Raw genomic sequence first — 22,259 nt, forward strand, 5'->3', positions numbered from 1 at the left:
CAAAACCTCTGACTGGTTCTCCTCAAATTCACCCTCTGTGTTAGATGAAGTCTCATCCCCTGAAGTAAAATTTGAAGACTCAAAACTATTCTTCAGAATAGATTTTGGTCTTTTTCTTTTTGGGGTAGAAAATCTCTTGTTACCCTTATCATACTCTCCAGGTAACCTAAATGAGACATTTTTGGAACTATCAAAAGGTTTACCCCTTTCATAGTCACCAACATCTCTAAAAAAAGTGTCAGTTCCATCTTGGAAAGATCTGATGTTAATTTTTTGATCTGTATTTGAAAGGAATCACAAGTTTCAAACTTGCTAGCATCAACACACATGGTTTCCAAATCTTTGACACCTTTCTGTACTTTCCGTTCATAAAAATCTGTCAGTGCATCAACAAACTTAGAAGAAGCCAACTGTTGAACCTGTCCCCAATCTTCTAATAGTTTATCATCAATATTCGAGACCAAAGGTTGCACCTTAACTCTGAGGCCCCGTGGGGTAATATTTTTCCGTTGATATGCCTTGAACAAACGTAAGTGCCAAACATTAGTCCTAACCATTTTCATGTTTTTGCTAAGTAAGCCAAAGAACGTATCACATTCACTATTTAGATTAGATACACCAGGAGAGGAAAAATGTGTAGAACCATGTGGGCCCAAACCAAAAACAGATAAATCATCCATATCAGATGATAATCCCTGGATAAGAGGTGATAATGCCATAATTTTAGCCAAAGGACTCAGCCACAAGAAAATGTCATAAGTGACTGTATATTACAAAAAAACAACTAAATATCTCACCAGCCACACATGCATCAAGATAACAAGGGGTACCCACCAATTAACTCTGCAATATTTGATGATATATGGTTTGGGCCTGTTCATTTGCATTAATCAAAAGAAGCACAAAAACCTAATACCATAAACAGTCATAAAGTACATAATACAAGCACTTCATACTGTGTATAGGTTTACTACATATAAAAATTCTCTTATATATACAAATACAATCAGCAGCCGAATAGATGATCAAATAAACACACTGCGTATTTGTATAAACCACTATGTTATAATAAAATGCAATGAACATATAAGCCCAAAATCCCAAATATAGATATAATTATCAAGAGACATATATGTAGTCAACCCCAAATTACCTGAAATGCAACCATGGCAGTTGCCAAAAATAAAAATATATCTATATGTGAACAAAGTCCAATGGGTAAAAAATGGTAATAGAAATCAAAACAATAGGGCCCAAAATAGATTGGGAAACTTTGGCACAAATCCCCCAACCAGATACCTCTCCTGCTTGTCCTACCTGTCAATACCAAACCCATGAAACTTGAAAATCAAAAGAATGAATATTATAATCAAATTACTACCAGATACTTATGAACAAGTTTCCGATAGAATCCAGCATGAATATTGCTATAGAGAACCAGAAAATACAATATCCAACCAGCACAGCATATAGTCCCTAAAACATATATATACATATATTGCAACTATAAGTTGAACCAGATATGTATAGAATAAATATGTAATATAAATTATAAAATCAGAATGGGCAAAAAAATATAAGAATGGGCAAAAAAATATATATTATACAAAAATTACTTATGCCCAACACCCACTGTTGAACAAACGCACATATAAACAAAATATATGTGAATAACTGCTACATATAATGAATAAATATTAGCGACCCAAAAAAAGGGGCAACCTATTTCAAATATGCAAGCAGGTACAAAAATTCACCTTTCTAAAGGCCACAAATGTCCAATATTCAATGTCTTGAAAGTCCCGTAAACCATGCACAACCATGCATGTATCAGCCATAGAGCGGTCAACAAGGACCAGCGAGCATAGCCATATATAAAGAAATCCTCAATTTGTCCATAAACAAAGCAGCTGTCCACATCCAGGAAAACACGCCAAACGACCAACGGTTCGCCTCCGAGAAAACGCTTAGACCCTAGCTTGGCTCTCCGTACGTAGTGCAGCACCACAAGTCAAAAATAAGCCGGAAATGAACCTACGTATATCCGGCAATGTGTCCACCGGCAAAAAAAACAAACGCAATAGCGGACTGGATTGGAGCCTTCACGAACTGACGAAAATAATAGAAATAGCTAAAATAGCTACCGGAAACCAACAAAAGTCACCAGCATCCAAAAAATATGACCATAAGTCCAAAAAACAGATGCACGGAAAGACGCTGCACGGCTGATAATCCAACTGGAAATCAAACAAACAAAGCCAGCAGCTGTTGGTAACTGGATAAAAGTTATTTATTCAATCATAACTGAGAGACAAATCCCTCATATATCTGATATCAAATATCTAATACAGACCGGTTTCGGCTCAACAGAGCCTTCCTCAGTGAAAATAAAAATGCATGTATTTTCATGAATGCTCAAACCCAGTATATATATATATCTGGGGGTAACCAAAAACCAATCACAATACATTAACAAATCACAATTGGTCATTAAGACCAGGTGGAAACATTGCCCCAAGTCTAATTATCCATTTGTCATAATAACCCTTATGGGATACAGGAATAGTCTTCTGTAAGCACTTCGTATTGCACCATCCCACCTGGTGATGGGCAAAATGTTAAAATGCAAAATACCTTCTTCGTCTATATTACTCCTGCATGAAAATCAATATAAAGAAAAGGAATTGTTGGACATTAACATGCAGAGACTCTGTATGACAGAAACTCTAAAAGACAGATATGTAAGCTGGAGATAAGGAATATAACACATCGTAAGATTTGCAGGTCGAAGCTGACATTGTTGGTCAAGCAGCTAAACCATGTGTCCATGTTCGTGGAAAAGATGAAATGCTGTATAGAACAAATTGGAAGAATTTGTATAGAACAAATACTTTGTCTAAGAAAAACAAGAAACATCCCAAGAAGTACTTTTAAACAAGGAAATATAAACCTTGAGAACTGTGATAGCCACTCATTGCAGAGAGAGATGCTTCAAGTCATTCTCTGAGTAAAGTTGTATTGCAGCATAAACTGTCCTGAAAGGAAGATCAGCTATCCAGAGAGAGTAATCTTATCGAATGATGTAGATGTTAGAAAATCATTGAGAAAACCAGACAGATGTATGGACAGTTTTTTTCCCTAGCTGATTTTTTCCTTTCATGTCTGCTGACTATCTGCCCATGTCAGTCATAGGTCCACTTATTCCCTTGTCATTGGTGAGCCCCTGGTGTCAGAACTGAATGGGGGGGGCATCATGCATGCAGCCAGGTAGGTGGTTTGTGCCCATGCCATTAACTTGTCATTAAGTGGGGGGTTCATAAGTCTTAATCCCATCCCTGGTGGCCAAGATGAGCACCTGTGAGCACCTGAGTCAGTGAAGGGGCCTACAATGCCCTCGGTCTGTGTTCCTGTGCTTCCACCTGCATGCTAATGATACTACTGTAAAGCCGTGGTAGCACCAAACCTATATACATGGCCCCTGGTTATTTCAGCGTCTCCCAAGCAGCCGCCTGCATTTGCTTAATGGTAAGCCAACAATCCCCTCACGATTGGAAAAGCCAGCATCACACTGTTTACTCCCAGCCACCCCCACCTGGTTGTTACTGTGCCTGAGCCTCTATCTGAACTCAAGTCCGGATTGTAGACAGGATGTTATCCCTGTATGCCATGGAGCCAGGCAAGTAGTTTAAGATTTCATCATGGTATTAAAGACTGAAAAGTTGTATTTTTGAAAATATTTTTGATTACATAAAAAATATGGCATACTTGGTATGGAGCCAAGTTTAATTTTAAATAAGTGTAACAGTAGATGGCACTTCACAGAATATAATATAATGTAATGTAAATTCAAACTTGTATCTTTGAATCCCATGCACCCAGTTTTAGTTATTAATTATAGGTTCTTCATCAGCACCATTAAAAGTAGTTAAAGGCTCACTAGAAGGGTAGGCACAGCAAAAAGGGATACTCAAAGTTGTGAAGTTGGCAATAAATCCTGATGCAGGAAGTGGCAGTAGCTGTCTTCAAAATATATGTTTAATTTGACTGCAAATGTAACAAAATGAAGTGTCTTGTAGAAGAAAGACGTGCATATTTATGACATGTCAAAATACTTTATATAGTCCAAAGAGACTGGGATCAAGTAGCTGATGTTGGATTTCTTAGTTTATCAGTGATATGACTGGTGACTGTCCAAAGTAACCAATAAGGCTGGGTACACCTGTATATCCCGTTACAACAGGAAAACACATGAATATCTTGTTTATTAAACAGGAAATTAATTGAATTAGAGGCCATTTACAAGGGAGGCAGGCAGAGTAAATCTCTACAAAATGCAACTGTATTTCTTTATCAGGATATGCCAGAAGCTGTACTCTACAATTAGTATCTGACAACCTTATGTTTGTACTATCAGCATAGTTTCAAAATACTGAACTATTATACAAACTGAAATATTTTCATGCTGGATTAAATATAACCTTGAAATCTGATGTTAAATTAAGCTTCACTGCAGTTATATGATTAGTTGTAACTGATGTTAGACACCGGGCAGAACCTGGAAATCCCAAAAACAGCAGAAACGGTCATTGCAGCACTGCAGTCTAAAAACTGTGCTCCTACAAACTGGTTAGCTGTGCATGAATTTTACTCATTGTAAGACCTGGATTTGTTGGGATGTAAATAATGTTACAGAACCGTAAGGCTACAGAAGGGACATGCTGAGACCACTGTCCAATATAATATAATTGAGTGTATAATTTCATTTGTTAGAATAATTTTTTTCCCAGACTTCACCACAAGACTGGTAACTTTTTTTTTTGTTTCACAGTGCACTCTCCCTGGGCTGGTCCTATACGAGCTATTGCAATTACTGTGCCCTTGGTTATAATCTCAGCCTTTGCTACACTTTTCACTGTAATGTGCCGTAAAAAGCAACAAGGTGAGCAACACTGCATGCCTTCTTACTGGAAGTATTTATTTTATTTAATTAATTTATTTATTTTTCTTAACACGGTTTCTTTTTCACTGAGCCCATGATCATTTTACATAGATGTTTATTACATACAGTGGCACTGTTCGTGAATTTTTAGTTTTGAATACAGAAATGTAAGGTAGTTAGTAATATGTAAATGACTTTGCATCATTTATTTGGCCTGTTTGAAGATGCATTTCTGCAGTTTTAACCCATGTGATGTCCTTAGTTCTACATAAATAAAATGCTGTTTAACTTTTTTCAACAAAAGTTAAGGTTACAGGGATATATCTTTATTGTTAATGATCTAATGATGTCCCTTGAAGTATTGTTTGTCCTAGCATTTTTCCTAGGCACCGACAGCAGTGCCGTCTTCCTTTTTCATAAACATCAGTTAGTTGCAGATGAAGCCCACTACCAAGTGTGTTTGTCAGCAAGTGATTTCTTCTGCTATCCATGGTCAAATCAAGTTTCAAAAGATGTAACTGCGGTATGTTACATACTGACTTGTATGTCTTCCTTCATACCATGCATGGGATGGGATGTCATGCATGGAAATGCCATTTGCTTTAACAGTATTTTATTTTCTTAAGGGAGCTCGTGTCTGTACTTCAACCCTTTCAGCCTTGGATTCTTAATAGCTGATTATTCAGACAAGGAGCTGAGCATCCTTGGGGCTGCACTGCTTAACAAAAAAGTAAAGGACTAGTTTAACATTAGCCAAATACAGTTTGCTAGGATCATCATTTGTCACATGAAAAGTACTCAGTAAACCACTTTTGAAGGTTTTTATTATGTCCTGAATGAACAGACTAACCTGGATGCACCTCAGCCAGATTGTAAACACCCTGAGCTGTTCTTCATGTGGATTGTGTCATAAACCACTCATGATGTTTTACTTTGGAAGACTTTTAACTTGGCTTGGGTCATGCAGGTAAACCAGTGATGTTATGCAAATTAACAGTAGGTTACCAAACAGTAAAACAAAAAGTTTGATTGTCCTTCCTGTCATTTGGATGTAGACTGGGGAACACAGTTCAAAAACTAGCTTTAGGATCCAGAACTGTACATAATGTCTCATTTCAGGGTTTAGCAGAGTTCCACTCTAGCAAGTTTTTGTAGCAGGAGAGACAGGTCAGACTTATGTTGTTGGGTTGCTGTCTGCTAGTAGAACCTGCCCTGCAGCTTTTCTCACTCGTGTTTCCCATCCTTTGGGACCACAACATGGCAACTGTTGCACACACACACTCCCTACACAGCTGTCTCTTCCATTTTTTCATTTTTTTCTTACTTAAACCAAACTTACTGCTTGAGTCAGCCTAACACTTCTATTTTATTTTTGTTCAGAAGTAGCAGTGACTTTTGTCTGTGGTTTCTAATCCTAGATTGACTATTGTAAGTGGTCTGTGGTTTCTAATCCTAGATTGACCATTGTAAGTAGTCATTATGTTCTGGCTGACTTGCTTGGGACAAAACACAACAGAAAGTGCCTTTGTTGTTTAGTGCTCAACAAACCCACTCATCTCTGCAGAAGAATTATTGCATTCTTGTTAGCAAAACACTTCTCAGTGGATTTTATTTTTGTTAACACTAGAAGGAAGAATTCTATATTTTCATCAGTGCATCTCTGTCACATAAGCAGAAGCAAGAATCTACGCATACATTTTTGAACAGAGGTAGGGTCTACAACCATGGTTTCCTTTGACAAAACTCACTATTCAACTTTTTTCCTCCATTTTTTTTATCAATAATCATTAGCTTTTATAGTTAATGCCCAGAAAACAACTAATACAACAATAGCTGAACTTATACACAGCAACATTGTTCATTAGAAGCATACAAAATCAAAAAAGAAAACATCAATAAACTATTTACAAGATTGCCTTATAAGAAAGAACAAGTGCTTAAGTATAATTAATAGAAAAGTTTGAATAAATTGATTAGGATTTGTTGGTAGTTATGGATTTTCTTGACACGTAAAAGAGAAAGGTAGTTATGGAGGAGAGGAAAAATGGAAGGAGGATAAGGAGATTCAGGGTCTTTACAGTTCTCTCTGCTGAAGATACCTCGTGCAAGAAAATGATTGCAAAATGTGATATCAAAGAGGATCTTCTAATATTCAATGAATTGCAGATAGGCTTTTATGTTTAGCCATTAGTAGTTTGTGGGATGTCAGGTATTTAATTGCCATCTGTTTAAATCCATTCCAAGTGAGCAGGGATCTGCCTTTCCAATTTAATGTAATGTAAAATTTAATTAGAATAAATATGATCAGAATGTGGGTTTGCAATTTTGTTAGCCCAGGTGGAGGTATATGTAACAGTAAATTCTCAAGAGAGGATAGATTTCTCATAACCCATCTTTTGAAGTTTAACTCTCAAAGAGCACCAGAGTTTATAGGAACACTTACAGCTCCAAAAATGTGGAGAAGATCAGCTCTTTGAAGTTCACAGTGTGGACAGAAAGGGGAGAATGAAGGATTCAGTTTATACTTAAGGATATGGGTTGCATTATTAATAATCATAAATTGGGTGTAGCCAAGTTTTTTAAAAGGTATTGCTTTAGAGATTAATTGGATTGACCATATAATTTGGTTGTCTGAAATTGTTGAATTTAAGTCCATCCAGTAGTTGGAGAACAGTATTATGTTCTGGTATCTAAGCACACTAATTAGTTTATACATATGTGAGATCATTTTCTTCATTAAAAACAGGTTCTAGAGAGTTTTGCAAGAATCTGTCATTTCTTATCTAGCCTGGGGTTGGACAAAATATGTGAACACAATTCTTTCATCTGTCTTAAAGTGATGGTATAGTGAAGCTCTTAATTCTGATAGGGATTGATCCCAGAAGGGTAAAGCTCTAGTACACCAAATTCCTTTAAAAGATGAAAGTTATTCAAGTTTAGCATCACGTTATTAAGTTTTAAATTAGGGTTAAGGTTTAGTATGAAGGGATATAGAAGCCTTGGTAATATGTTCATCTTAACACTCGCCACTTTAGAAAATAAAGGAAGTTGAAGTTTGTTCCGTCTGTTACAGACTTGTTGTAATGTTGACCACAGACTTGTGATATTATTTTGAATAAAACTCATAGGGTCTTGTTGAAAAGTGATTCCTAAATATTTCAGGGCTTGTCTTATGAATTCATTGGGAAAATTGCAAATTTGTCAAGATTCAGTTTATAGTTGGAAAATTACGCGAGTGTTAATTGAATTCAGATTTTCAGTATGTCTGAACTTGGTAAAGTAAAATAAAGGTTTAAGTCTGCAAATGCTGAGAGTACAATTCTCATATTATAAAGTATCGGTGTGTGGTGGAAGGTCTTCTGAGTAATAAGTAAGAATAACGGTTCTATATATAAATAAAAAAGATATGAGGAAAGAGGACAACCTTGACTAGTTCCATTTTTAATGCTAATCCTATTGGAGGTAGTCCTATTTATGTACAGTGAGGTATAGGCATTAGTGCAGAGTGTTTGATGATTCAGATAAAGCTTGTGGGTAAACTGAAATAAGGTAGTACTAGAAGCAGAAAGTTTAAGTTGAGTCTGTCGAAGGCTTTGAAGATATCAACTGCTAGTGCAAATATGGGATTTTGGTTTAGGTTAGAGAGCTTTATCACGGCATCCAGTGTGAGCGTGTTGTCACACGTTTGTCTATATTGAGTAAATCTTGATTGGCCGGGTGATACAATCCGGCAAATAATAGGTTTTAGTCTGTTGGCCAATATTGTGGTGAAACTTTTCATGTCCAAGTTAATCAGAGAAATGAGCCTGTAGCTCTCCGGATTTTTGAGGTCATCTTTTTTTAAGGACGAGTATGGTTTTAGAGGAGTTAAAATGAACATCAGTGATGTAGTTGAATAAGTTTAATAGTACTTTGAAATTTTGGGACAGAAAGTTTTGTAAAACTCCACAGTAAAACCATCTGGCCTGGCTCCTTATTGAGCTTATGGTTATTGATTACAGTTATTATCTCTTGTTGGGTACTAGGAGATGTGATGCAATTTTGATGGGATTGTTTGAGCTTAAGAAAATGTAGTTGGTCCAAAAATTGGATTATCTTCTATTCTCCTGCTAAAGATGTCTGGGCTTTTTAAATATGTGTGTACAGCTTTTCAAAGAGTTGTATAATATCCTTATTAGTAAAATATGTCTTGCCATGATATATTGTCTTGGAAATGGTAGGTATCTACTACTGGCATATTAATCATGCTTACAGCTTAGAAGGGATCTGCGACCATTCCGAGTAGTTGGCCATGATCCTAGATTCCTGACAAGTCAGTTGTCTTATATTAAATAAGTCTAAATCTTTCTGAAGAAGATTTAGTTGGTTTTCAGATTCTTGACTGAAGTTTGTTTGTAGTTCTACTTCTAGTTTGATGATATTCTTTATTACACTTTCTTCAGCTTTGTGAATTTTTTTGTAATAAGTTGCTTTATTGATAAGAAATCCTTGAATTTGGGCTTTAATAATGGCCCATTCAATATCAAGTGAATTTGGGCTTTAATAATGGCCCATTCAATATCAAGTGGAAGTTGGGAGTTGGGTAATTCCTTTAAGAGCGCTTTGAGAATCACATTAACCCTATCTACAATATCATCATTTACTAGAAGGTTAGAGTTCATACTCCAATTGTAACCTCTACCACTAAAACTGGGTTTGTAAGACCAGTTGATAGCAAGTGTGATTTTCGAATGATAAGAGAAAAATCTGGGCTCAATTAAAAACTTTATATCATAATTTAGAAAGAATTTGGAAATTAAGAAAAAAATTGATTCTAGACCATACTTTGACTGTGAGAGTAGAAGGTAAATTTATCCTTGGACGATTTTTCCTTTTGGAAATTGTGTGGATGAAATAGTATGAAGTCATTTTTTAATTCTGCAATTGTGGTGGTGTAAGTGTTATATGGCTTGTTCATATTAGATCTATCTAGTGAGGGATCTTGATATGAATTCCAATCACTCCCTAAAATTAGATAGTGATTCTAAAAGTGGGATATCTTGTATAATGCCATAAAAAATCCTGTTTAGAGCAGGGAAGATAAAGGTTAAGTAAAATAATGAGTTTGTCCACTTGTGGACATTTGAAAGTTTTATATAGCACTATCAACCTTGTATATCAGAATTAGACCGTTGTAGGATATTAAATTAAAAAGACGTTTTAACGATTATAGCTACCCCCACGCTATTTGAAACTTTACTGGAAGCAACACTTTTTCTAATCCATTTTTTCCCTTTGTCTTGTGCCCACTGTTCGATGGGCATATGTGTTTCTTGAACTAATATTTTTGCCTTTGATTTAAAGATGAGGTAAAATAGTTTTCTCTTTGTAGCTGACTGGATTCCCTTCGCATTCCACAAATCAACAACATTTTATAATTTTGTGAGTAAGGAAAAGTAGAATAAAGTGGTCTCAATTGGCTTTAAAACTTTATGAAGGAGCGGAGCCTAGATGACCAACTGAGAGCAGTGAATTTCAAGAGCTCCATAAGTTTAAAACATCAGAAATCTGTAGATAAACTACTAAACTACATAAATATCAATGTTGGTGGAGTTGTGCAAACATTTTCCTGTCAAGTAACTTGGAGATGTATTGAGTCACTGAATATGAAAACTCAAGGAATTCTCACCCAGATGCTGCTTTGAAAAAAGGAAGGAACTATTGCAGCAACACCATTCAAAAATAACAAATATAGAGACTTCTCTGAATGACATTGAAGGGAGACTCAAAAAGGAAGGATTCCAAAAAGAATTTCTGTTTAAACAGGATACATGGCTGCTTAACAAAATAGATGACTTAGAAAAGAGGGAAAGAAGAAACAACATAATGATCTTTGGTCTGCCTGAAAACACTGAAGGAGAAGACCTTATTTCATTCTTAACCTGGATTCCTGAATTTCTAAACTTGAGAGGGACTTTCATTTGGAATTGAAAGGGCACTTGGAGTACTGAGGAAACCTGCTTCTAAGTCAACATATACTCCACCTAGATCCACAGTTATAAAATTTCTTTCATTTCTGGACAAGGAACTAATATTAAAATCTGCTTGGAGAAAATCACCCTTAAAATACAATCAAAGCCTGATGAGGTTTGACAGTGATTATTCTTCCAGAATACTGGAACAAAGGAAAAAAGTCTGGCCAATAATAAAACTGCTGAAACAAAACAACATTAAAGCACAGCTGGCCTTTTCAACCAAGATAAAAATGCTTTCTGCCAATGAGATGAGAACCTTCAATGACTTGGAAGAAGCTACTATATTCATCAAAGACAACATAGTGTCTATCCCAGATGAAATGGAATGGATGGCCCCTGCTCTTAAAAGAAACAAATCCTTGGACTGATGCTAGAAAGAAGAAACAAAACACTGATTCCAAGATAGCTGTCCCAAAAAAAATAACTCTTACAACTACATCTCTCAGGGTATCAGCTGATATGGTACATCACTTATCATCTGTTTTCATTTAAAAAAGGAGGGATTCTTAAACAACTGAGAAATAGTAATGATTTATTCAGAATGTTCAGAGTCCAACAATTCTTCACAAACAAAGGTAGGTCAATATGGGTTACTATTTACATTATATATAAGCCAAACAAAGCAACATATAATACAAACATAGACATTTCTATTCCCCTACTTGAACTCAGTGAATACTTATCTTGTTCATTTTTCATTGATTTTACTTGTAATAATTTAAGTAATTTAATTCAACAAGGTACTATTCATCAGAGTTCAGACTCAAATGTAACAAATTAATATCATATACAATAGCAGGAACAGTAGAGTGTTTTGAAAAAATAAATGCTGTCCTGGAGACTAATGCCTTCTTCAGTTAAAGTATGATTTAGAAATGCCATGTATATCCTGGTTAAATAGTAATAGCAAGCTCTTAGTATAAATGTCATCATTCTGTCTAAATAAAGTTAATGTTAATTATGGCAGGTATCACAGCTACGAGTGTTGTTTGATCAGTCCTGATATGGTGTGCATGGATGCAGCCGTGTCTGGCAGCTAGTATAAATGTCATTATTATTCTGTATAAACATAGTTAATATCAATTATGGCAGTTATCATAGCTTCGAGTGCTGCTTGATTAAGCCTGACATGGTGCATGTGGATGTAGCTGTGTCTGGTAGCGGTTGTATGTTGCCATTTTAATCTCCGGGAAGGTGTGTGTTGCGGCTTGTGATCGAGTTTTATTGATGCTTGTGTATTAGGAAGAGACATTTGGTGTTTTAGCCTGGATCCACGGGAAGGGGATGGATAGAACTGTGATTTTGGGATATTTTGGCAGAGAATGGTTTGTATGTACGTCTGCTTAGTGAGAGGTGGGAGGGCTTGAGGAGTGTGTTTCTTTTTGTGGCGGCTTGTTGGGAGTTTTTTTTTTTTTTTTGATCTGTTTGCTCTCTGTTCTTTTTCTGGCTGCTGCCTCGCTGAAAGGGAGGGAATTTAGGCTTGAAGTTGAGTAAAGTGAAGCTTTGCTTCAGGTGTATCGTGAGCCTATGGTATGCAGTGCAAAGACACACTAACAGAAACAAACGCTCCCAGGTTGTTATGGAAAAGGAGACAGAGTGACGATAATGCTTAATGGCTCTGAGGATCCTCCGCAATGATTCTCTGCAGTGACGTTTTTGGTTTTAAAAAAAAAACAAAAAAGATATATATATATATATATATATATATATATATATATATATAAAATAAAAGGGCTGTTTTAAACCACATGTACACATATTGATGGTCTCCCGTTTTAAACCACATGTACACATATTGATGTTCTCCCAACACTTCGAATAGCTCATTAAGTTGATTCCTGATAAAAAAATTAAAAAAAAAAAAAATCGCAATTTTATATTTAAAATGTATTTTTGTCCAAACACATTAAGGACTTGCATAAGAGTGGAAGTTTGAGTTATTATGAAAGACTAAGAGCACTTGGTCTTGTGCAGTATCCTTTGCAGTGGTCTGGGAGGTGAGTTTGCTTGGACATGTTGGGCGTATGGGGGTAGCTGATTCTAGGGGTATTTGGGGTTGCCGGGAAGTGCTAGAGTCATCAGATTTCCTTTGTGGAAATATCTGTGGGCATGGAAAGTGTGTTGAGTGGTTCACTGGCAGAGTGGCCATTGCATGGAACAGGCTGGTAAAATGGAATAGGACAAATATTGATTTGGCTAGTTTAAGAACAGCCTGGAAATGCACCACTTGAACTAGTGAATGGTATTCTGGCAAAACTGGATGGGCATTATTGCCTGTGCTTGAAGTACTGATATATGTGTGTGTATGTAAGGATGAAATATGGAAATATACTTAAAACAAATAAGAAACTCGAAGGGTCTCATAATTTAAAGTCTATGAACTGTATAAAGATGCTTGGAAGGAGCTAATAATAAAAATAAACATTACAGCTTGTGGTCTCTCAAATAACCAAGCAACAGCCAAAAAAAAGTACACACAATAGTTATGTAATGTATGATTTTAGTAAATCTAGATATAAAATATATAATAGTCATACAAGGTGAATTTAGATATTAAGACAGGATTTAATAACATGGGCTTGTGTATAATAACACTACTGTCTTAACTTGTCATAAACAACATGCGCATGATGATTTTCTTATGCAAGTAAATATGCATAACAAGTCATGTAATTGCTTTAACTTGAATTGTAGTTTTTGTAACCCATCTTGACCATATATAATACTTAAGCGGTTACCAAGGTAACTAATGTTTTATACATGACATCAAAGTGACAATGTTGTTCAAGGAAACGATAGAAGCCTGAACTACGAATGTCAGAATGTAACAATCACATTCTGAACAAATAGTATTAAATTGACAATAATCACTCAGTTTAACCTTTGTTGATTATACAAAAAAATGTTGCCATTTAAATCTAAAAACTTTCAGTATGTGCCATAAAATGGCAATTTATGGAAAGGGAACTTGTAATCATTAATCACAATAAGTGAATTTTGTTTTTAACCTATAATTTCACTCATTTTATAATAAAATATGACAGATATGAAAATTCTTATGTGTAGGAAATGGGGGGAAGAGGGATGCACTGAGAATTAAAATGCACTAACTTTCATCAATGTTTACATAAAACAAACTTGATGCTTTAAGTAAGTTAGCAACAAACAAAGTGATTACTTAAATGCTGGCAAACAATGAAATATAACTTCTGATATATCTAGTAAAATGCACTGTATTGTAAACAGGTATAAATATTACCAACTATTTAAGTAATACGTTTTGAAAGACTTCATCAATAATGGTGAATATGTTAAATAACTGTGCACTATAATCTTTTACTGAGGTTTTATATAGGATGCATCTTTACTATGATTGCATTTATCCTCTAGCTTTCATGTAAATATTAATTGCTTATACAATAAGTAGACATTTTTATTGTATTATAATTCTGTCTAATATACAATATTACTATATCTGTTCAAAATAATATAAATATTGCTTATTCCTATTACAAATATTCTCCATTGATTCAATTTATGGAACTCAGATGTTCTGGATTGTCAAGGTATGATTGATAATCTGATGGACTTATGTTTATCAATCAGATTAAGAAAAGATTTTCATTCCATGGCTAGTGCGGATCTTAGTTTTGTTAACATTTATTTGTTTAAATTTATTTCACAAAAATATTTTTAGTATGCCTGACCAAAACATTACTTTATTGGTAAACACTCAAAAGTATAAAACTGATTATTTCCTTTAAAAGCTCAAACATATACTTTATAGTTAACAGAGGATAGTCACGATAAAACAAATACATAGTCTAAATAACCTAAGATGGATTTAACTTTATTATCTTTAAATACCAATGGCTTAAGCAATCCTAGCAAGAGATCTACTGAAATATTTAAAACTGAACCAAGCACAAATTGTCTTCCTTCAAGAAACTCATTTCAAAACAAATGACAATTACAAATGGAATCCTAAGGAATATATGATATGGGCACAATCCACTTATAAGACAAAGACAAAAGGGGTAACAATTTTATGGAAAACAAATGTGATTAACCTAGAAATCATTTATAAGTATGAAGATAAAGAAGGCCTTATGGCATTAGTAATAGTTAAATATAATAGAATACGGACCCTAGACCATCTGTGCTGGTTCCCATGTATTGGATCAGGAACAGTTAAAAACACTTGGATTTAATTTCCAATAATTATAAAGGCAACTTAATATTATGAGGAGATTTTAACTGTATATTTGATATATCTGAAACTACAAATAAAAGTACATCTGCTGTATCAAAAGCTTTAAACAAGTGGGTCGAATCATTTCATCTTGTAGATACTTTCAAATTTAAAAAAGATAAATCTTTGTTGTTTTCCCATCAAGATCACAGATTTGGTATCCAAACTAGAATAGATAAAACATTTGCTGCCCATGACTTACACTATAAAATCATTAATTTATCAGTTACTCCCTTCCCCTTTTCAGACCACAATTCATTGATACTAAAACTTCAAAATGGGTACAAACCATGAATCTTTAACTCCAGAATTCCAGCATATATAACTAAAGTTCAAACCCTGGGTATTACCTTTATTACAGTTGTTCTTGGATATTAATTACGCCACAGAGATCCAATAATGATATGGGGCTCATTAAAAGCTTACATATATGGTAAAACCCTAACTTGGTATAAAAATATCAGAGAATGGGATTCTGAATTATTAGATCTACAATCCAAACATTTGTCAGTAAAAGCTGAAAAAAATCAAAATCATTTGGAGATGAAAAAGAAAGACATATTAAACAATAAATACAACAAAATTCTGACACAAAACTAGTTTAGCTTTAGAAAAACTAAAAATTAATATCTTGGCCACTTCTCCCAAATATCTACATAATTTATCCACAAGAATCAAAATACAATCAAAAGCTAATAACAAAAGTATCTTCCATGAAAAGAAAGGGAAAATGTCTCTGATATAGGTGAAATTCTTGATGCCTATAGAAATCACTATATGGAACATTTCCAAAAAGAAAATATACATATCAATCAATTAAATCTAGATGAAAAATGTTCTAATATAAAAAAAATGCCAGAAAAATTAAAACTAGATCTGCAAGCACCCATATTCTACAAAGAAATTACAGATACAATAAAAGAGGGTAAAAATAATAAAGCTGTAGGTATAGATGGCATAATTATGGAATATATATAAACGTTTTCCTTCAAAGATACTATCCCTCTTCTATAAAACTTTATTAGAAATTCAGTCACAAGCTTTAATACCACTCTCTTGGAGATATTCCTTAATCACACTAATCCTAAAGGAAAACAAATCCCCAAACTTCTGTACCTCATATAGACCTTTATCATTATTAAATAATGACTATAAGATATTTATGACAATATTAACTAACAGAATGAAAATACCACTATCCAAAACAATAAATAATGATTAAACTGGATCTATATATCATAGACACGACAATATTAAAAGGATAATTTCTCTTATAGATTATGTTAAGAAAACAACGAAACGCTTGTAATTGGCTTAGATATCGAGAAAAAATTTGATTCCCTAAATTGGGACTATTTATTCAAAATTTTGGTGTTATTTGAATGTCCTCCTTCCTTTGTTCATCTACTAAAGAATATATATGTACAAATAATTTAGTGCATGTTAAGCTAGGTCCTTTCACCTCTGAATGTATACATATAACAGAGTACTAAACAAGGATATCCCATGTCACCAATTCTGTTTGCTTTGGCTATTGAAATATTGGCAGATTCAATACGTAAAATCAAAGGAGTAGATGTTTATGAACAATACAATTCTAAAGTAATGCTCTTTGCCGATGACATATTAATATTATCCAATACAAAAGAGGCATTAGAAGAATTAGATATTTTAATTGAAACATTTTACAGGGCTTCAGGACTCATTTCAATAAATCAAAATTAAAATTTTTATTTTTAAATAAAAAAAAAGAATTGCAGACGAAGGGGAATCACATTATAGGGAAACCAGAATCTACCTTAAAATATCTAGGAATTGAATTATGCAAAATATGTAGGAATTGAATTATGCGAGGATAGTAATGAATTAGTCTAAAATAACTACAGTAATATCATCATTACAATTAAAATCTCTGTGGAAAAGTGGAACAAAATGATATTTGAAGATAGACTACAGTTAATAAAACTGGCTTTACTACCCAAGATTCTGGGACTATATTAGATCACCGAGCGCTTAAAAAAGTGAACAGTGATTTAATCTACCCTACGTAAGCGAAAGCTTGCAATTTCAAACTGTCAGAACAGCAATTTTTTTTCCTAGGGAAAAAAATCGCTGTTCCAACAACAACCCAAAAAGAAAACACCCACACACCCCCTACTTAAATATACCATCTCCGAAACCGCACTACAGTGCCGAAAACGGCAAAGTAACAAAGCAGCCAAGCAAATTCTTTCCCAGGAAATGAATTTGCTTAAAAGCTGCTTCAATATTTTACTGTTTCAGGCTTTTGAGTTTGACCAAGATGCATTTGAAAGAATGCATCTTTGGTCTTCTAATAATAATCACTGCGCCATCCCAAATATTTTCACAGTTTTGATTTCCTGTTATTTTGCTGTGTTGGGTATTGCTTTGTGATGTAGGTGGGCAGAATCTTAGTTTGGGCCCTGTTCTAAAATTATTTTTATGTTGCCGCCTGCTGTTCACATGGGCATACCTATTTTCCCTTAAAATTGTACATGTACGTTATTAGCGAGGGGAATGAGTTTATTATTTCTGTATGGCTTCTTACCACTTAGGTTATGGGTCTTCATCTTTACATGTGGAGTCACAGAATGGTCTCTTGGACAGCACTAATGTTTAATAAAGCTGCACATCTTTATTTTTTTAAATAGAGCATTATGATTGGGTCTCCAATTGTAATGAACTTGTGTTCAAAATATTGATGCCAAGAATTTCTCCTCAAGAGTAAAGCTCGAGCATCTACTGTGAATTTGGTGCAAACCTCTTAAATGCCTCTGAAGAGGCTCTCTATTTGGTTTATAGTCACTGAAACACATGCAGGTTGTGATCATTTAGACATAATAATAACTCTGTAATGTGTGGAGCTTTATCTGCTTAATGTACTACCTTATAGGGAAAAAATATAGGAATGGTAAGTGTTTTATCAGCTTTCAGTTGCTTTGAAAGTTAGTAAAACTCTTAGCTTTGCCAAACAACATTAGGCAGAAACAAAATGTCCCTCTAAGAGTGAATGGCTTTAAAAGCTGTCAATCACTTTTTTCAGCTATACCTTTTGTTTGCAAATATTGCAGAGCAAAGTATCGAACAACTTTCAAAGCTGATTTATCTTCTGTTTGGTATTCTTTGCTGGCTGACATTGTCCATTGTTAATCCCTAGCAGGAGACCTGATGTTAACAATGCTTTCTGGTACTTAACAAAAGATTATTAATCAGCTTTCTGACATCACAAAGGTACTTAACAAGCTTGTCTTTTTTCCCCATTTTTTTGTGTAACAGCAGCATTCATTGCACTGTATTACTTGTTTCACCAGGCAGCTTGTCTTTTTTCCCCATTTTTTTGTGTAACAGCAGCATTCATTGCACTGTATTACTTGTTTCACCAGGCTTTGGTCAGTGGAATTGACTTGTGACCATCACGTTACATAATCAGGATGCTAGGCATGATAATACGAGTGTTTGAGCAGTATCTTGACAAGCTCACAAAGTCTGTTTGTAGCTTAAAAACACAAACTTTTATTAGACGTACAAGTGTTCCTACAGAAGGAACAGCAGCAGCTTTTCAGGTAGGAAACATCCTTCCATGCGATCTTTTAAGCATATTTCGAGCTGTTATTCTCTACAGCTTTCACCAGTGCTCCTGTGGGTACACACCGACATCCTGTGCTCGTACCATCATATTGTACCCTGTACCATGAGATCTCAATACAATATTTGTTTTACTGACTTCTGTGTTTGTGGTGTAAGGTGTTCAGGTTGGCTATTTTCAAACCATTTTGTATGCAATCTTTTTAGTATCAGTTACATAATATTCTTAACTCACATTCATGTAAATACAGAAAACATCTATTCACATTTGGATGAAGAAAATTCTGAGACGTCAATGCTTGCACCCGCTCTTCATATCGAGAGGCATCGGCCTAGACCAAAGGTTTTCATTTGCTATTCCAGTAAAGACTGCCAGAAACATTTGAGTGTTATCCAAAGATTTGCCTATTTTCTGCAGGACTTCTGTTGTTGTGAGGTAAGTTGAAGTCATGTTCATTTATAACTGAGAGTCAAAGTAAATAAATATAATACTAGATGCAAATAAAAAAAACAAAATAAATAATGAGAAGGCTGATATTATTAAGGTGAACTAGTAGCTTATGAACATGTGATGTTACTGGTTTATATATGCACCACAAGAGAAGGCAATTTCTTTTTAAGATTCATAGCTCTTTGACAAGAAAGAATAAAATGAATATGATGTGTTGTTCAGGTTTACTGGGTTATGAAAGTAACATACATTCCAGGATTCTGGCTTTTTGAGGATACATGCCAGGACAGAAATGCACTTGCTTTTTTAAAATCTGTAGAGTTTTATCAAAACTATTTAAGCACTGCATATAAATAAAATTGGTATTTCGTTATTAAAGCAGATAGTGGCTTATGTATATGATGTGATATGCACTAATTATGCATGTCACTGGATAAAGGGGTTTGATTGTTTAAAAGTTTGCATAAGAACAAAAGACAATTTGATAACTGTATGAATGGGTCCAGGATAAAGCATTTATGTAGTCTTTTGAATCCCACTTTGATACATAACTATAGCTTACAAAAGGATAACCATTTGAAATGTTGGGACCTGCTAGAGTGAGTCCCGAATGCAGAGATTAAATGGCCAAAAGAACAGATGTCTACCAATTCCGAGATGCCATTTCTTTGAATATTCTCTTTTCTCCATGGTATGGTCTTCCTGGAGTTGGAATATATAAGTTTGGGGGTGTGGGGCGTGTAGGGGGACTTTCCCCCTGCAAACAGAGGTTTTAAGAGTGGATTTTGAAATTCGCTCTTCTCTTCTGTTTTCGGTCTTTTTTTTTTTTTTTTTTTTTTTTTAGCTTATCGGCACACACACACACACACACTTTGTGGGGCCTTAGGGCTGTACTCCCAGAAGGGGGTAGCTGCAATGGTCTCAGCCTTATCCTTCACTTCAAAACCCTTGTCCCAACCTTTTACTCCTGAAAACGGTTTCCCACATTTTTTCCAGGTGAGGCAGTTTGGTGGCCTCCTCCTGCCAGAATTAGTCAATCAAAGCTACAGGTTAGTGGATCTTAAAATTATCTCCAGAAAGTGTAGCCATGTATTTCACATTAAAAAAAAAAGCTTCTTTGTGTCTCAAAAGACCAATAATACCTAACTCCCACCCCTTTAACAAAAATGCTACTAAAGTAAACTAGAGAACCTTTTCCCCAAGCCAGTACACCATAAAGTTTTATTCCAGGCTGTCCCTTGCCTCAAGGGAAGACTGATTATGGAGACCTATTCTGGACTTATAAAGGCTAAAACGGATTCTTGAACATTCCCAAATTCAAAATGTTGACCTCTTGCCACTCCTGGGATCTTAGGGCTTATTAGTATCATTAAGCCTCAAGGATTTCTACCGTCTCAGTCCTATTTTCAAAGGGCACAGACAATACCTCAGGGGGTGTAGCAGGAAGTCACCATTACCAGTCCTTGCCCTTTGGTTTGGTTACTGGACTAACATAATTCATGTCTCACAGCAGGAACAAGAGCATCTGCCGTTACCTGGACATGTGGACTGCCTGAGTCCGGCATAAATTCAGGAGGGCCTGCAGAGGGCACTGGAATATATTGTAAACTCCCTCAACACACTAGGTTTCTTCCTGAATCAGTAGACGTCTGACTTGTGCCCAGTCAGAAAAGTGATATTCCTGGTGGTCTGTCTTTGATAGCAACTCAACAAAACTGACCTACCACAGGAGAACATGGAGTCCCTTTTTTTCCCTCTTATGACATGCTAGAAGGGTAATTGGTTACAGAGAGGGAGTTACTGAGCATTATGTGGCATGTGGCACCCCATTAGAGCTATTAGTCAGACAGCACATGAGGAGACTTCTGTGGTACCTAAGTAATGTTTGGGAACAGAAGTATCATTCCATGGACATATCATTCCAGTCCAGCAGTGTGTAAGGATAAAAGCCCTGACTGTTACAAATGACCAGGGTTTGTGGCATGGGAACTCATAGGAGCTGACAGAGATTGAGAGTGTGTATGGCTGCTGCCTGCTCGACTATAGTTGCCAGGGGGGGCAGCATCGGTGACACCTACGAGGAGAACTGTGTCTGTGTCCCATGGGACTCAAGTCTGTGACAGCACTCTCCTGTGTGTGCAGGTTGTGTTGTGATCTGAAGAGAACCCTCACAGAGCAGCTATAATGGAGCTCAGAAAAGCCACAACAGGAGAGGGGGTTGCTACAGTGAGGGAAGAGGATAGGTTGGCTTACTATCCAACTCTTGCCATGAGCAGAGGGCTTCTGTTCATGGGAGATTCCTGGGCAGGAATAACTGAGCTGTGGGGCTCTCACCTACCCCAGGAATTCCCGCCTTCTGTGACCAAGCAATGGATGGACTGATTAGGTGCAGGTAGACGAGCCATTAGACTCTGTACTGTGAGGATGCAAAAAAAAAAAAACAAGCTGGATATGCTTTGGCCACCATAAAGGGCATTCTTCAGTTCTCTTCCTAGCAGTAAGCCAACCACCCCTTAGATTTGGCCAGCTTTGAGAATTGTTGCTATAAATTATGGAACATAGTATGGTTGTACAATCAACTTTCCATAATTATTGATCCAGTGTGGTTACTTTTGCATTCCTGTTTCTCTCCCTCCATCCCCTATACTACAGTGGACCCATGAGGGAGTCAGTGTAGATACCCATATACCCTTTCCCACCCTCACCTTTATTGTTATGCCACCCTACTCTCCTTGCACAGGTCCCTAAGGAGGCATAAATTCTCAATGTCACAGACTACATCCTTGGGGAAATTTTTAATTGTAACTGGCAGCCCTGTATGTAGAAATGGTTCCGCCCTGCTTGGTGGCCAGAAATGACTAAAGATGGCATAGGCAGATACCTCCTATATATACCAGGTTATACCAGGTATGTGATGACTTTTGTCATAGTTTGACATCAGCCCAGCCATGTCAGAATAGTGCTCAGCTCTGCAAGTCATGCTGGATGTTGGACTCA

At 35.7% G+C, this 22,259-nt stretch overlaps 1 protein-coding gene across 2 annotated transcripts in view; it reads left to right on the forward strand.

The window, feature by feature from the left end:
• Window positions 1–22,259, forward strand: part of IL17RD (interleukin 17 receptor D) — a 693,504-nt gene that overhangs the window by 579,844 nt on the left and 91,401 nt on the right. For both annotated transcript variants that reach the window (XM_044078768.1, XM_044078767.1), the window contains exons 10-11: window positions 4,829–4,939; window positions 19,063–19,247. In XM_044078768.1, coding sequence (XP_043934703.1) covers window positions 4,829–4,939; window positions 19,063–19,247 — 296 coding nt within the window. The remainder of the gene's footprint in view (window positions 1–4,828; window positions 4,940–19,062; window positions 19,248–22,259) is intronic.

This window comes from Protopterus annectens, chromosome 7.part1 (assembly GCF_019279795.1).
Source record: "Protopterus annectens isolate FY-2018-M chromosome 7.part1, PAN1.0, whole genome shotgun sequence".
Taxonomy (NCBI): Eukaryota; Metazoa; Chordata; order Ceratodontiformes; family Protopteridae; genus Protopterus; species Protopterus annectens.